Raw genomic sequence first — 16,522 nt, 5'->3', positions numbered from 1 at the left:
TGGATGGGCATATTTTGCCGGGACCAATCCTCTCGCGGACGAGCTTGCGAATTCAGAGCCAAGCCCGCGGATGCGAAGCCCGATGGTCTTAGCGTTCGACTTGATATGTGTCAATGTCATGCGAAGCGGCGAATGTAGAAAGTCTCAGAAATGAAATGATAATTGTCTGAATATGCTAACAAAATTCGATCTTGAACTATTATGAGAGAAAACGATATGCTGCTAAAGATTGCACTGTGCAAGTCAGCGCAATGTATACAGTGGCGAGTGGTGGTCGTTGCCACGTAGTGGACTGTAAATCTTCCGTCGAGTTGTTCAGTAACGTCTAGTGCTGTGTTGAGATCAACTGTCTCCCGGTCCACCTAAGTTGAGAAAGTTATTCTCTTAATTTTTATGATTTGCCAAAGAGCAAACAAGCTGCCAGATCACGGAAAACGTACCTCAAAATTCTCAACGCCGCCGCTATACGCCCAAGTTGGATCGACAAGCAGCGGAGGCACGTTGAGCTGAATGGCAGAGAAACCTCCGCTAGAGGAATTGACCCACCCCTATAAAACGATATCTAGTCAACATGGCGTCGCACATTTGGCAAGGAGCGAATGAGTTTACCTAAAGCGTGGCGGCATTGTCAAAGGTCCACCAGTTGAAGCCAAGAGGAGTACTCTCTCCTGGAGGCAGTATAGATACAGGGTAGGGCGTTCCCTACCGCAGCCAAATCGTCGGCTAATGTTTCCCCAACGATAGACTCGAAGAGAATCGTGGCTTCCAATTGGATGTCGTAAGCTGAAAAAATGATGTTATACATTTCTTCAACCTCTTCCACGGATACCTCAGGGGTTTCGAATTTGAAGATCTGTTTGTTGTATATTGCATTCGACAGCCGAAATGACTAAAGCAAACACAAGTTCATCGAAATGTTCAGCAAATTTCTGTCAGAGTAAAGAACTCTTACCCCATAAAGTCGAATCAAAACCTAAGCTATATGTACACAGCAGCCCATCTTGGAGTCAGACATATGCCACCAACATCTCATAGTTCATCTTCGCTCTTGAAGTTGTTATGGTCGTAATCCGCGGCCATCCCATTGCCCTGGGCCTCAGCATCGAGGTATCCCGGAGCATAGCGCTCAATATCCCGCCTAATCTGGTCTTCACTTGTGTCTCCCTCAAAAAGTTCAATATGCTTCATTCTGGAGTTCACGAGCTCCAGAATTGACTTCTCCATATTAAGCCTGTTTTCCGTAGTTAGTCAGAAATATTTTTCAAGCATAATATATATACGCATAAACTTACGGGGCGTTCGCTTGGGGGTCCGTAAGCAACCCGTTATCGAATATAATTTCAGGGAGGCGATGCCCGAGGCCATAGATCTTGCAGTGTGCTTCGTACGTAAGCAAGGGAGAAACCCGTACCTCGGCGGCAATTTCTCCGTTATTTTCGAAGTGGCATAACAATAATAATCCAGTATTAAGCGCCTCCTGATCGGCAAAAAACTTATCTGGGCCCCAACGATGGAAGATAACGGTTCCTTGCCGAGTCATCGCCATACGGTCGAAAAGGGCATTATCGACCCAAGCCCATTTGTAAAAGTCTCGGGTTTGTACAGGGCTTGGTCCTGCCGCGTTAGGCTTAAGTATATAAATGCCATTATCGCAATTTAGGTCCCCAATACTAGGGCCCTCTCCCGATCCATCCAAGCGATACATCATAATTCGTATCTTCGCCCATAGGGCTTGGTTTCGCCCACTCAAAGGCTGCGTTACGAGGAGGTTACAGAAACCGTATTGCTTCAACTCACGCTTCCAGTCTCCTCTCAATTCCGGTGGGTACCAACTGCTTTTTCCGCGATTCGGTGCCCGGTCCTGGTATGCATCGCGCTCGATTTGCGTAAAGCTTGCCCATTGGTCAACTAGCTTCCGGCGCTGATTGACCTCGAAATTTGCATCGTTATTACCGGGCTCGCGCGCTTGGGCACTTTCCTATAGCCAAGTTAGCTTAGTATAATCCAACGGCATAATATGGCGCCTTTAACGTCGCCCGCTCTAACCTCAAGGAATAGTTGCCATCCCTTGCACTCCTCATCGAGGCGTTCGGTTATAGGCTCGCCATGACAACGGATATGCGCTGGGATGCCGCCTGGCCAGTACTTGGCTGGGTCTGCCATATTGCTGAAAGGGGGTGCTAGATGGAAGAAGTAGTATGGTCTGGAGGGATTCGGTCCTAAGAAGATGCCAGAGGCTCAATCAAGCGTATTTAACAGGGAATGGATATCTACATGGGCAGCTTACGTAGCAGACTATCCACTATTCGGGAATTTTCAGTGGGTAAATCTAAGAATTATAGGCCGACTAGCAGGCCCCATCAAGCGAGTAGTACTGATGTGGTCAGCGATCATCGGGCGTCCTGCTGCGCTAGAACGCCATGTCTAGCCTAATGTATCCACTATAGAAGCATCACTATTGAGAACCACCAGATGCAGGGGGATCTATTGGTGTAATTGCTCCACGTTTGGCGGCTTCTATAATGAAAGAAGATCTAGATACCTGATCATCCATCCAGGCCCGATATGATGTCTATTCAGCGGCCTTGGAGCGGTTGTCCACCGGACTTCCCGTGTATATTGTTGGTACAGCAGTGCTACAAACGTTTCTACCTGAATACATCCAAGGACAGCACCTTCTGCATCACTTGCATCCCGCTGATCACGGCAACAATGACTGTGACTTTTTTTTTTTTCAAAAAAATAATAATAATAATAATAATAAGCCAGAGACGTTGTTACCTATACCGACATCTTCCGTGCTATCAATGTTTTTTTTTTTACAACAACTAATGCGACCAGTTTTATTTAGGAAGTTTCCTCCGCCACGAAGACTGATGCTACTTCTACGAGTATTGAGACCGAGTAAGCAATGCAATCAGCCTTGGGTACTCCGCACTATCTTCTAATAGTCTTGCGTCTGTCACTGTGACAGCTGTTCCTCGAAAGAGGAGCGTAAAGTGTGAAAACCCGTACTGGCTGAGCGTCGCCCTTGCGAATAAGCCATAGAGTCCGAGCTCTGCTCGTTCCTGCCTCGTTCCTGTAACTCCGGTCACTATTGTCGTAATCGAGACTGGTCCTGTCATTATACAAGTCAACATGATAGGTTCTGACCTGGATCAATCCACCGTGAGAGACGCATGGAATGGCCTGGCTGTCTTCAAAATCACCGTTGCAGGCACTTGAACCAGATATGATGGAAACTGAGACGGGTTATACCACCACTACGGCTACCACAATCTCTACAAGAAAGACCTATACGACGGCAACCACAAGCGTCACAGATAATGTCATTGTGACCGAGAGACGTGAGGACCTCTGCCACGGAGCTGGCCACTTGCACCATAACCATGCATGGGACATTTGTATTGAGAGCACAACCACTACGCTACGGACCTTCCAGACCTATGGTAACCTTGCTACACTGACAGCCTCCCAGCGTAAGCTTTCCAGCTCGTACGAGGCTTCCGCTAGCGGCTTTGTGTCGGCCTCGAGGATCAAGTAATGGCAATTACTACTCTAATTTCGTCATTACCGAACTTGACTAAATGCTCGGGTTCGTTCCTTCGCAGAGAGAAATCCAATTCTGAATTAGTGTAAACAAATGCCATTGTGCTCGTAAACGACCGTCTGCATCAACCCCCATCTCTCCCAAGAGTCTATTTTGGGCTTGTGTTAGCACATCACTGGCTTACATTCAGTACTTTGCTGTTTTTATTCTCTTTGACACAGCAATTTTCTAGTCACTAAGAACTCATTGTTAATTCTTCTCGCTGCAGATGAGAGCTTCGACAACACTGTTCCCACGGCTCCTGATCGATTAGTTGCCAGCCCTTTTGTTCACTCCGAGCACGCTGGCAAGCAAGCCCACAATTGGAACTGCTCACACATTCCAAAGTAGAAACGAAATGCAGAAAAGAAAGGCAGGCGAGATGCTTTTGCCTCAATCCGGTCCACCGCCAGGGCTAGTACCGATTGGAAGCGACATTTGGGCAATAAACAAGACTTCACGCAACGTTGTCAAGGAAGAAGTTCTAGCCAGAGTCAACTGGCACGCGGTGGAAACCATCTATCCACCGGGTGGCCCAAAATTCGTGCAATACCTGGGGAATGCCTATCTCGGAGGGTATTATCTGATCAGGAGACTGGTGCTTGACGATGGGACCAGTATTGTCGTCAAAATACCCCGGTTCGATCGGCGTGACATAGATTGGATAATGATGACCGAGGTATCTACCATGAAGTACTTGAAGTAAGCAAACAAAGCAGTCTACAGCATTATAGGGTGACTCATCTTGACCAGAGGCTAACAAAAGTCAGAGAGAGGAGCAGTATTCCAGTTCCTAAGTTGCATGCGTGGCATTTTACTTCGCAGAACAAGGTCGGGGCACCATACATGATAATGGAATATATACACAGCACAAATGCGCAAGAAATGCAGAGACTCCTGATGCAGAGAGTCCTGAGAGGCCATTTGACTAATTTCGAACTGGGCGAGCTAAATACGAGCTTCCGTCAGCAAATGGCCACGATCCAGGCCTGGTTCGGATACTGCAATTTCCCCAGGATTGGCAGCCTATACATGAATTCAGAATCCAGCGAGTGGATGGTCGGGCCAGAGGCGTCTTCCGGTAAAGGCCCCTGGGCCCGCGAAGAAGATTATGCCGACGAACTCCTCGACAGGATGGCAGCAGCTCAAAGCGGCGAAGACAATCTAGCGATCTGTGAAACTGACAAGGAAGCTTTGCGCAAATTAGTGTCGAGTGCGCACAGCAAAAGACGAGTTCTCCGCCTGTGCGATGAACGCTTCCAGCTTACAATACCAAATTTTGGGCCAAAAGATATCTTGGTCAACGGCAACTTGAAAATTCTAGGCCTTGTTGGCCTTGATCGTGTGATGGCGTTGCCGCGAGGAATGGCTGGACAGTTCCCTTTTTTTTGCGAGATGGATCGGCACATCAAAAATACCTACGAACTTACCTTTATGAGCATCATTGGAAAATCAGAGGGAGCAGAGTGGCCCCTCCAGGCTAATATAAACGCTATACGCCAGCAAGGGCAGTACCGGGAAGTAATGAACAACAGAGAACTTATGTTGATGCCTCAGGAGGCTGCCAGCCTTTGGCTGGGGACTGTGAAGGCGGCTGTGTGCCAGGGCCTGTTACAATTTAACCAACCACGGTTAGGCATAATACAATTCTCCGGAACGAGGACAACGGAGCTCAAGAAATGGCACAAAATCATTCTGGATCTGCTTAGGAAATTTGGAGACGCCCCAGAGACTTCCTTGGATCTGGCTGCCGAGATTGCACCTTTCGACCTGAGTTGAGCAGCGGCCCAAGACGTGTGGATGTTCACGTTCACTGTTCGGATGTGTCGATGAGAAATCATGGAGTTTCCGTTGAGTTGTTGCTGACGTGAGCGCCACGACAAATATTCACTGCCAAAGAGCTAGCCTTGCAATTGGAAACTTTACAATCACTCAGTATTACATTTGTACAGATGAATTAAGTTCTCAATCACAACCAGTTGACCGCATTCTCATTTCTTATACATGCGATGTCATTAATGTGCGTGGGTTGTGTCCAGGTACACTTACGTTTTAATACGTACCTAGGTATCGATATGGAGAGACCCCACAGAAGTCAAGGGCTGATGTCAGTGGCAGGGGTGTAAATAGGTGCAATACCTAGCATCTAGTGTAGAGAGAAAAAGTGACCCGCACAACACGTCTTGTCCCTGACTAGTAGGCGCGTCGCGTTGTCTACAATTCAATAGTATCTACGTACCATCAGCAAATCAGTGAAGCCGATATTGTGTAGTGTTGACTCGCACCAAATTACGCAGTCATGACAACGCACGAAGAAATCCGAGTCGTGTCGGCCGCCATTGAAAAGGCCGACCTCAAGGCGCTGCGATCAGTACTGAAGTCCATGTGCGAGAGTTCCGAGGAATGCCGCAAGCAAGCCGCTCAGCGCCTACTCTTGTCAGTACCTACTGGGAGCAATAAGCGCAAATCCGAGCAGAGCCCTCAAGAGGCAGAGGATGCGAGCGACAACAAAAAGGCCAAGACGGTCGTGTCTAGGTTCGAAAAGTGCATCACGTGCAAAAAGGTGTTTGATATCACGACCAATCGTGACGATTCTTGCCAGACACATAGTGGTTAGTTTGTTTTTGGGGTTGTTGTCGAGTAGGAGAGACAAAGGAAAGAGACCCCAAGCTAACACTCATCGCCCAGCCTACTTGGAGATTGATGACGATGTCTTTCCTGATGATGATGAGATAGCCAACGGCCATGTTGATCCCTATACAGACTGGCGTCGCGAAGAGTGGCCCGAGGGCTTCATCTGGCAATGCTGTGATCGGCATATAAAGGAAACGCCCTGTGTCATTCAAAGGCACATTGCTGGGCCGGATGGGGCCAAGAGTCCGGAGGGCACGGATGAAGAGTCGCCCATTGAAATCTCGTCGGATGAGGAATGATTTTGACCACAAATTGGTTAGAAAAACAAAAAGTTGTTTTCCAGCGACCTTCCAGTCACGAAGCATTCATGAGATTACTTGTGCACTTCCGTTGGATATGCAGTTGGAGCTTTGAAGGCCAGTATTGTACTTGTTATTTGCTTCTCAGCTTTGTATTATTAGATGCTCACGTATCAACCCAAAATTACGCGGGAGCATGGTAACAATGTGCGGATCATAAGGAAGAGAGGGGGATTGAAGTAGACCTCTCGGGCCGTAACATGGCCAATCTGACGTGTTGGTGTCGTCGTATCTTGGCTCGCTTGATGCAGATACACAAATGTAATTTGCAATGACAAGAAAAGTCAAATGCAAAGATTATACATGGACTCTCCCGAAGCCAGGACATTGATTGGGTGTGTAGACTCCGACCATCTGGCAAAATACTTGCCCTCGGCACACTTGCACATTCCATCATAGAACCTCGGTATCAACGGACACCCGTCAGCCATGCCTCTTTGCATCAGCCTTACGTCCTTTTGACCTGCTTCAAAAACCAAGAACCATCCAGCAATCTTGATTTGTTTTCTGGACAGCTCAAAAGCTCCATGATTAATGCCGAGAAACATTAATTATCTTCTGATAATATACCGAGACACAAGGAGCATCAGTACAAATTCTCTGTGAAGAGTACAATGCTTGCTCTCGGAGCTCGGTGGCCGATTTCGACATGACCTATAGCTCGGTGTAACCACACCAGTTGGACGTGTTCCTGTATAGCCGGATATGCCGGGATTCAATTTCATTGGTGGTGGACAGGCCTGGAGAACGTCTACGAATGGTGAATCTTGGAAGTTGTGTCTTGGTAATTGGCGGGATACACAATGGTTGGCCAAGTTCCTTGTGTATACGAAAGACACGGAAAAACAGCTCAGTATAAGACAGAGAGTAATCACGGGACGAAATGCAAGTCTCAAATTGAACCAGACCAAACACTGCATCATAAGACATCCTTTGGGGAGGACCAAAATAAAATCACTGGGCTTGGGGCATGATTGTTGTAATTCGACGTGTTGAATATCAAGCGCTGGCTCGCCAGTTACTATAAGGTTTAATACCATGCCTCCTCCCTTCGCGGACAGACGGGGAAGGCAGGGAAAAGGAATATAGAAATCTGTCTAGAGTCTTTTCAGCAGGCTCTCTTCCGCCGCGTGATAACACAATATCAATAAACGCCGCACGAGCATGCCTGTTAAATAGGCAATATACTCTTTCACAAAAGGCAATGCTCTGAATTCCTGCTTTTCCCAATCCTGTTTGGCAACGATGCGGCCCTTTTCCCGTAAGACAATGCTTTTGGTCCATCATGATCCAGATCCACTTTACGGGCTGGATTTCTCGTGACTATGGTAATCCTCTTCGGACCCATAGTTGTAAGGCATCTTAGGGGGGCATCGCAACGTAAAGACCGTGGCCATTACTTATGGCGACGGCGTAGTTCATTCGTCATCTGCATGACGCTTCTCTCCCCAACTCTCAACCCCTTGTCAAAAGAAGGGGTTGCCAATCTCCTCTTCAACCGAAGAGTGCAGCACCGCCGCTCTCGACAGCCTCGATCTCGGCCAGATCAATTGGGGCACGTCTGAATCGGGCAGGGAGCTCGCTACGGTCAAAGAACTGGCCCTTGGGAGCGGCGACGGCGCCCAGCTTGGAACCCGAAGTACCTCCAATGCGTCCGACGCTCTTGCGCAGAGGGCCGTGCTGCTGTGCCGAATCACGGTAGCTGCTGAAGGAGGTGTGGGAGTTGCCGTTGGCACCAAAACCTGCGGGCAGGCTGCCAGTGGGCGAGGCAGGGTGTGGTTGCGGGCTGTGGTCAATCTTGGCTGGAGGACAAGTCAGCTTCAGAGTCCTAGGAGGAGGGCCATTGCAGGGAATGAGGGGCAGAGTAGATGACGAGGAGATTTGAGTGAATGAGACAGGGACAGTGGCTTACCTGGGATCTCGCGGCGGCCAACGAATCTGATCAAGGGCACACGCTCGGCGGCGTGAGCAGCTTGGCGCAGGGCTCTGGTGAACTGCATTGTGATGATATGTGCTGGTTGGGCTGTCTAGAGAAACGACGAGCAGGTGTGTGCGGGAGATTGCGTGAATGTAATCGTGTTCACGAAAAACCACGGAAGTTGCGCGCTTTGGTGGTTGAATGGAAAGTTTCAGTGGAGAGAAGTGCGGGTGGGCGGGCCAAGCTCGGACTCTGTACGTAGTGGTAGTAAATTGGCGGGCGCAAGAGAAAATCCCGGGAAGAAATTGGTTGCTTGGTGCGGAAAGCTGATGCCGGGTCCGCTTGGCGGTTCAAGTTGTTGGTTATGTGAATGAGAGTTGGACGTGTCGTCGTCAGTCGGGCTGTTACAGTAGGCGAGAATGGAAAGTAAAAAGGAATAGATTTCAGAAAAAGAGAAGAGGGTAGAAAGGCAGACGGGAGGGGGGGTCAAGAGCAGTTATGAAGGAGCTCGCCGAGGCTGGTCATGGATGGTGTGCCTTTCTGCTGCCTTCTGTCTGTCTTGTCTATCTCAGGTAGCATGCAAAGCAAAGCCAATATGTAAGCTGCAGTCCCGCGCAAGCAAAAATCGTACGGTACCAAGCCAGAGCCCCGTTCGTTCGTGCTTGCTTGTCTTTCCTTATGCGTGGGATGAGCCCAGTTTGGAGGTGGAGGGAAAGTCAACGCGCCGCCTTCCATTGGTGTATGCCTGTCGGACGAGTCCACTGGACTGGCCCGAAAAGCGCTAGGAGATACGTACCTTGGGCGATTTGGGTAGCGCTTGCCCGCATCCCACCCACTGGTTGATCGTCTATTCTCCCTTGCTCCTAGCTCCAACCTCCGCTGACCGGGGCAGCAGGGGCCCTAGTCCCACTGGAATTAGGCCAGCGAGTGAGCGCACTCCTGCATGTCTGCACACTTTGAATCTTATCCGACGGATAGTTTTTTTACTCTGCGGTTATCGGACTTTGGACATCCATATTCCACCTGTTTTCATTTGTGCTCTGGTTTCTCGCAGTAGACAAAATTACGAAAATTTGCTGATCTCTATGATCCTCCCATCACTTCATTACCTCATGTTCGTATGAACTATTGCCCTGCGACACGACTCGGACAGTCTTCCTCTTTCATTACGAAAGAGGAGAGACAACCCCGCCGGGATTTTTCGGAAAGTTATGAGACGGCTCGAACATAGAATATAAAACCATAAGCACACATGAATGTCAACCACATGTCTGTGCCTCGGTGGTTTACTTTTCGAACGTCCTTGTGATTGATTGACTCAAAAGTAACCCAAGTAGGTGTTGACACTAGAGTTTTGGTTCCAAGGGCTTGCAAATCAAGCTTAAAGGTGCACACACTGTAGCAGATCACACCTTGTTTGCAATCATGGTCCTGCAGCCTTCGTGTCAGTCCGTCTTAACGCCGGTTGGATTTATGAGAATCATCCAGGTGGCACATATGATTATGGAAAATAGGTGTAAACGACGACTAGTTGTACAATGCAGCTGATGCATGGAGTTCGCTGCCCGAGCCCCGACCAAGCCGACCGACCTCGGGTGTCCGGGGTTGGGATTGGGGATTAGGTAGATTCCAAGTGGGAGGAGCTCCAGATCATCACAAATCACGTCAGTTCCTGGATCCTAAACGTGCCTTGCCTGGGTTGGTAGAACGACTATATTGCCCCACAGACACCAAGGGAAATGCCGTCCGACGACGATTATTTCCTCGCGGCGCTTTTTGAGTACATATTCGCCTACGGTTTCCGGTGCTTCAAAACCGTAAGATCATGGCCCAACAAAGACAACAAAAAGTCTGCCCACACTACGGCTCTGCACCCTGGTGTTCCCCCCGCGTATTGGAGTATGGTTTCACCCGGCCATTGGCTTGCAAGGTTCGGCATCGTGCAGATACATGCTGCACATCTCAGCCCAGATCAGGCCATGCGCCTAGCTTGTCTGGCGCCAAGGTCAGGGCGAGCGCGGGGGAACGGGGGGAATGATAGTATGTACTATGAGAATCTCTGCTTATCCTTATGGGCACATGGTGTAGGAAATAGTCGCCATCCGGCTGGGACTTGTTTCGGTCTTATGAAGGTTCGATACTCCATGACTGCCTCTGGGTGAGTGATTGCTTATTGCCCGAGTTTTGCATTCATGGCATTGAGAATACGTCGACTATGATGCAATGCCTGGCACGAAGGATGACGTGAGGATTCCGCGAATTCATCATAACGTTTGCACAATATCAAAGTCGGGTCATGCTTCAGCCTCCGATGTACTACAAGCCCCTTCCTCCTTCACATTGATAGTGGCGTACGACAGCCTACAGGGCTGCTATTGCATACCGATTCTGCTGTCCTACCCCAAACTACACCGCGGAGGCTCGGCTTCACACATGGACACAAGTCTTCTTCTCACGTCGCATTCAATATTCTCCAAATTGGCTTGTGAAAATTCCATGTCCCTGGTTCATCCTTGTCCAAGCATTTCGACCTACCGAGTTTCAATTCTCGGTTTAGCAAACAGGCACTTACTGCGCCAAAATAGACAGTTTTGCCGAGCGAGATCGGCAAAAAATTGATCAGCAAAACGATAAATACTTGGACGGCCACTGACGGCTCGGATTGTCGGTTCGCTTGGCTTGGCCCTGGCTTGGGTATATGCACATTGCAGGCTCGGGGCCGGCTTTTAGTGTTGGTCCAAACACGTGTTGTTGGACCCTTTTTAGCACGGTTCGCATAGCATGACGCGCTACCAATTTTTTTTTTCTTCTGAGCTCCCCAAGCACGCCCTACGGACAAGAGGGCGAGTTCGGTTAACCAATAGTCTGCTCGAGCCGGTAGCTCAGAGTTTGTGATTGGCCGCATACAGCTATCAGTAACGATAAGCATCAATATTAGTAAAGCCTATGGACAATCTTCATTACTACAAGACACGGTATTGGTTGTTGTTAATTGAGCTATTGTGGGTCTGTAGTGCAAAACTCTTGCATGCCTATGCCATGCCATGGACTCTTTTCGTATGAGCCCAATCCTGAATCGAGAAAGTCCTTCCTTGTAGTATATGGTCTCTGTATACACTTTAGCCGTTAACCATCACACTGGAATTGGGCTGTATTCAATGACAAACCACATTTGTGCTTGCGACTTTATTGTGTACCTAATACTTGTATGATCTAAGGGCCCGAAAATGTCATCCCCAGATGTTAAAGCCTAAATTTTGGGCCACTCCACAAAGACCTTGTGCAAGAGTATCACCACCTGCCAACGGCACCTCGGGCACCAACCTGCCCAGCAGCAAAGGTCTTTGTCTCGGCTAAAATGGTGTTCTGAGCTATAAAGTTTTCATTACCCATTAGTATTCTGGCTTAAATGTCATACACTGTTATATTCTACTCCCGCTACCCTTGATGTAATGTAGTGATGACAATGAATGACTACGTCGAGGCACACAATGCAATTGTGTACTAGAGCTATAGTAACTATATTCGTGCTACATGCTACCCCTCATTCACCAACTCGGCCATATTCTATTCGATGTGAGGCTGACCTGGCCGCTAGCCTTCTGTTATGCAATTCAGAAGTGAAGAAATTGGATTTCCGTGCTTCTTCCAGGGACTTTAAGGACAAATACCTAGGTATATAGCAATATCATACCATAGTGCAAGAGTGGTGTGCAGTTGATCGAAAACATACAAAGAGTAATACGCCACAAGTGGCTAATACCCGTGGCTATCCGCGTGCAGCCTTATAGGGTGTTCATTGTACGGCAACGACTTTCACTTACGTTTGTGCACACGGCAAGTTTTTGACGGAAAATAGTCATTGTCAACATAAAATATTCCAATTTCTTCAGTACGGTCGTAGAGAAGAGTGCAAAAAATGAAACTCATCGTTAAAGACGGATCAAACATAACTAAGAATGCTTCAAAATTGACACAACAAAACAAGAGCCATCTTTCAAGACATCCAATAACCTCGCAGCCGTCGGCGGGCATTTATTAGGGCTCTGGAATACACTCAAGGCAATCAGTTTGCACATAAACGCGGAGTTAATCAGGTTCGCGGGCTGTAACGTATTTTAAACACAATTTTTAGGCTTGCCAAGACCTTCTGAATATGGGTCAAGCTTCATCACGCCAAGACCATTATAGGCAACTGCTGTGATCCCACACATATTAAAGTCATCACCGACGTCACACTCACAAATACAAAAGCGCGCAAACATTACTCCCTTCAGTCATGAATTTGATCAGTCGCCAATTCCGTGCTCAATGTCTTACCTCATACAACGGTGGTGGCTCTACTTCAGGGCAAGTGCGCAGCATTTTGCGCCATCGCGCATTCCCCATCCTCTCACAAATACAGGATGAATGCCGCCTTTCTGGGCATACAAAAAAGCTTGTCCATCCCAGCCGCGAAGCTTGGCCTTCTTGATCCTCCAGAGACTCCTAACAAAACAGTTATTAGGCACTACAGTTATCGCTTCAAACATGAGCCTCTCAAACCGTGCTGCCGGGCTTATGGCCTTGGCCATGATTGCTTCAGTCCAAGCTACAAATGTTTACAAGATCCCCATCCAGAAGCGGGCTGCGACAGCATCTGGCATCAATGTACCTGCTACCGACTGGTTCTACCGCGGCGACAATGAGGTATGAAGTGGCGATGACCATCCATTGTACCAACCGGATGCTTCAACAAATGGCTAACACGATCAACAGTGGTATAGTACCGTACAAGTCGGCACTCCCCCGCAGAACCACACCGTTGCATGGGATACAGGTAGCGTAGATCTGCTTCTGCCTGGTACAAACTGCACGACTTGCAGCAACCACACACTCTTTGATCCGACCAAGTCGAGCACGTACTCGCCCCTCCCCGGTCGACGCACCAAGACCTACTACTCGACTGGTGTTGACTCTATTCCCTTTACTGTCCCCGAAGGCGAAGGCGGCGTTATTGTACACGACAAGATCGCATTGGGAGACCTTGTTGTGGAAAGTCAGGGCTTTATTCTTGTCGACGAGTCCGCCGCTGCATTGAACAAGATGCCCGTTGACGGTATCTTGGGTCTGGGGGCACCCAACGTCACTGGCATTAACCAAGAGCCAGTAAGACCCGTGCTCAAGAACCACTCACCATATGATCTGTCACTAACTTGAGGTTTCCCAGTGGTACTGGAATTTGTACGATAGTGGTCAACTTGCATCACCGGTCTTTGCTTTCTACACACCCGCCGGTGATATCGACGGCGCCGAGCTCACCCTGGGCGGTATTGACGACACCAAGTACGAGGGTGAGATTCCCTATACAAAACTCGAGAGCTCGCGCGGTGGCTACACGCTCCGGCAGAGCGGGCTGTACATCAACGGCGAAGTCTTCTCCAAGACTGGAACAGCAATCCTGGATACCGGCACGGCTTTTATGCAGACGCCCAACTACCAGATAGCCAAGAAGCTTTATGCTGCCATCTCACCCAACATTACCCAGATCGACAAGGCTGGCGCTTGGGGTGCACCCGTAAGCAACTTCCGGTGTTATTTCTCTTCTTTCCTAGGTTGAAACTTATTTCACTACCTGAAAAGGCAATTGCTAACACATTATATTGTAGTGTGACGAGGTAGATGCCCTTGCGCCCGAGTTTACCTTTACCTTTGGCCCCGTTGGCGGTGCGTTGAACCTCACGATTCCGAAAGAGGCTTTCAATCTTGGGGAGTACCCGGGGCAGCCAGGGATATGTCAGACTCTCTTCAACAACCCACTAGGAACAGTGTCCATTGGAGGAATCTGGTTGATTGGTTCCCCTTTGTTGAAGCAGTACTACACAGTCTGGGACGCTGTCAATGGTGAAATCGGCTGGGGCAAATTGAAATCGCCGGGCTCGTAATTCGTTAGTGTTCGGCTTTCACTACTTGCACTCCTTACAGGTGGCAACTGCTTCTCCAATCACGATTCTGCAACACGCCAGGACTCCGATAAAATCCTTAGTAAGCCCTGTGCATTATGAACCCAATTAAATCTCCGTTGACTTCCCATGTAGTGAGTCGAAACGGGCTGCAGACTCTCATGTCCAGTTGTCTTTCTACAATAAGGGGTGTCTTTCCCAGTCACTCTCTTATCGTATTCATTATCAGCACCCATGTTAAGTTTCAGTTTTCCAAACCAGGTACTTCCAGGCATATCATACGACTACAATAGCCCTGGATTGTCACAAGAGACTGTTTGGATGTGTCGTCATGGAGAGTCCGGTTGGTTACGGGGAGTTGGGGGTTCGGGGGTTGGGGGCTCTTGCGGCTGTGGAAATGGGGGTAAGCATTGCCTAAGCGCAGGGTTACAGGAAGGCAAGAGACACTTCGGCGAGGCACTTTCGAACCTCACAATGTTCTGCATTCGTCTTCGGTGTGCAAAAGTCTGGCATCAGAAAGGCTACGTCGCATTCGAGGACATGAATATATATATGTGCATATCTCAAACGTTTGTGCCGTCTCGATGCATCTCGATAATTTCTATAGTAACTTCGCGGGGTGCCGACATGTCTCCCACGGATGAAAAACCGCGCGATACTGATACCATATCTCAACCCGTGGTCAAAATTATCATACTTTATTCCTTTACTGCATCGTTTGCAACTTTCCTCATGGTTCTTAGGTTGTATACCAGTTTCTATATCACGCGCAAAATAGACATCGATGACCGTGAGTGTCCCACCCTAAAGTTATATTGACTTCGCTAATAGAATTATGGAAGCTCTGATATTCTTGGCTTGGACGCTCAGTGTAGCAGAATGGGTCTTCATGGTACTTTGTAAGTTCCTGCCAGGTTTTCCCAATGACTGGGTCTATCGCTAAGAAACGAAAGCAATACCATTTGGATTTGGTGAACCCGTGTGGAAGGTTCCACAAAGCGAGTTGCCCCGCTTGAACAACGTCAGTCGTAATCATCTGAATGCGGCCAGTAAAGGCAATGAGACCGTCGCTGACAAGTATCCAGCTCTTGGTGATGATGACGATTTGTTACTTCTGGCCTCCGGCATTGACCAAGCTGGCTATGCTGGCGCTCTATCATCGCATAAACCCTTTTAAGAGATTTCGAATAACCATCTATGCCGTTGCTATAGCCATCGTTGCATATACGATACTATTCACAATCCTGTTTGGTGGACCGTGCCGCTTCATTACCTTTGGCTCTGCAACATGTTGGAAAGGGGTAGTAACAGGTCAAGCAGTGGCAAACATTATCACCGATTTTGTCATTATCGGTCTCCCATTACCAATGATTCACAGACTTCATTTGCCCTTGCGACAAAGGATTGTAGTTGGCGCAATTTTGGCAATGGGTTCTGCGTACGTTCTTTCATCTTTTATTTCTGCGAGGGGGCAAGTTTTGCTGACAAACCGACGCAGCGTCGTGATCGCATCAATCGGTCGCTTGTACTATTTCAAAGCCATACTAGAAACTCCCGGGTTTACCGGGACGCGAGCAGAGGTCCCAATCTGGACCATCGTGGAGTTCAATCTTGGAATCGCTTGCAACTCTATAGCACGAATGCAACCTTTCGTGAACAAACATTTCCCAAGATTCTCTCTATCACTGAGAAAGACTAGCAAAAAGCCTCTGAGAAGACCAAAGCCCATCAGTGCCGACCGGGGGCTAGTTCGCGCTGACAAGCTGTCAAGAAATTCAGAGTTACACTTTTTGTGCTCGCAAGAATACGGCCAAGATCAGCACAACGTTCGTATCGACTCAGAACTTCGACATGAGATGCCCTCAGTCGAGAGGAAGCAGGTGGGCGGATACATTGAGATCTCCGGTTAGAACTTGGGCAAACAATAGAATCATTCTGGCATTCACTCCAGAGCCTGCGGGTCCAACAGGGATCTGTTGCCATAACTTCCCACATGTTGAGTTTCATCACTCTCTACTACTGTCTTGCTATGGCCAGGGAGTTTCTGATGTTCCTGAATCGAAATCCATGCCTCGTACTG

At 48.5% G+C, this 16,522-nt stretch overlaps 6 protein-coding genes across 6 annotated transcripts; 4 read left to right on the top strand and 2 right to left on the bottom strand.

Annotated features, from left to right (window-relative positions):
* Window positions 1-1,029: 1,029 nt before the first annotated feature.
* PFICI_08876 (uncharacterized protein) lies at window positions 1,030-2,163 on the bottom strand (the record flags this gene model as incomplete). The annotated part of the gene is made up of 3 exons (XM_007837457.1): window positions 1,030-1,231; window positions 1,293-1,978; window positions 2,047-2,163. The coding sequence occupies 3 exons, from the start codon at window positions 2,161-2,163 to the stop codon at window positions 1,030-1,032; spliced, it is 1,005 nt and encodes a 334-aa protein (XP_007835648.1).
* A 1,021-nt stretch (window positions 2,164-3,184) lies between these two features.
* On the top strand, window positions 3,185-3,544 carry PFICI_08875 (uncharacterized protein; the record flags this gene model as incomplete). Its single annotated transcript, XM_007837456.1, has 1 exon — window positions 3,185-3,544. One exon carries the CDS (start codon window positions 3,185-3,187, stop codon window positions 3,542-3,544), a length of 360 nt encoding a protein of 119 aa, XP_007835647.1.
* Window positions 3,545-3,947: 403 nt separating this feature from the next.
* PFICI_08874 (uncharacterized protein) lies at window positions 3,948-5,368 on the top strand (the record flags this gene model as incomplete). Its single annotated transcript, XM_007837455.1, has 2 exons — window positions 3,948-4,291; window positions 4,360-5,368. 2 exons carry the CDS (start codon window positions 3,948-3,950, stop codon window positions 5,366-5,368), a joined length of 1,353 nt encoding a protein of 450 aa, XP_007835646.1.
* Window positions 5,369-5,888: 520 nt separating this feature from the next.
* Window positions 5,889-6,522, top strand: PFICI_08873 (uncharacterized protein; the record flags this gene model as incomplete). Its single annotated transcript, XM_007837454.1, has 2 exons — window positions 5,889-6,201; window positions 6,278-6,522. The coding sequence occupies 2 exons, from the start codon at window positions 5,889-5,891 to the stop codon at window positions 6,520-6,522; spliced, it is 558 nt and encodes a 185-aa protein (XP_007835645.1).
* A 1,554-nt stretch (window positions 6,523-8,076) lies between these two features.
* On the bottom strand, window positions 8,077-8,582 carry PFICI_08872 (uncharacterized protein; the record flags this gene model as incomplete). Its single annotated transcript, XM_007837453.1, has 2 exons — window positions 8,077-8,384; window positions 8,495-8,582. 2 exons carry the CDS (start codon window positions 8,580-8,582, stop codon window positions 8,077-8,079), a joined length of 396 nt encoding a protein of 131 aa, XP_007835644.1.
* A 4,448-nt stretch (window positions 8,583-13,030) lies between these two features.
* On the top strand, window positions 13,031-14,424 carry PFICI_08871 (uncharacterized protein; the record flags this gene model as incomplete). The annotated part of the gene is made up of 4 exons (XM_007837452.1): window positions 13,031-13,189; window positions 13,259-13,648; window positions 13,710-14,057; window positions 14,149-14,424. 4 exons carry the CDS (start codon window positions 13,031-13,033, stop codon window positions 14,422-14,424), a joined length of 1,173 nt encoding a protein of 390 aa, XP_007835643.1.
* Between the last annotated feature and the right edge of the window lie 2,098 nt (window positions 14,425-16,522).

The sequence above is a fragment of the Pestalotiopsis fici genome (genome assembly GCF_000516985.1).
Source record: "Pestalotiopsis fici W106-1 unplaced genomic scaffold PFICI_Scf_6, whole genome shotgun sequence".
Lineage (NCBI taxonomy): Eukaryota > Fungi > Ascomycota > Sordariomycetes > Amphisphaeriales > Sporocadaceae > Pestalotiopsis > Pestalotiopsis fici.
This window is presented reverse-complemented; position numbering and strand designations above follow the sequence as displayed.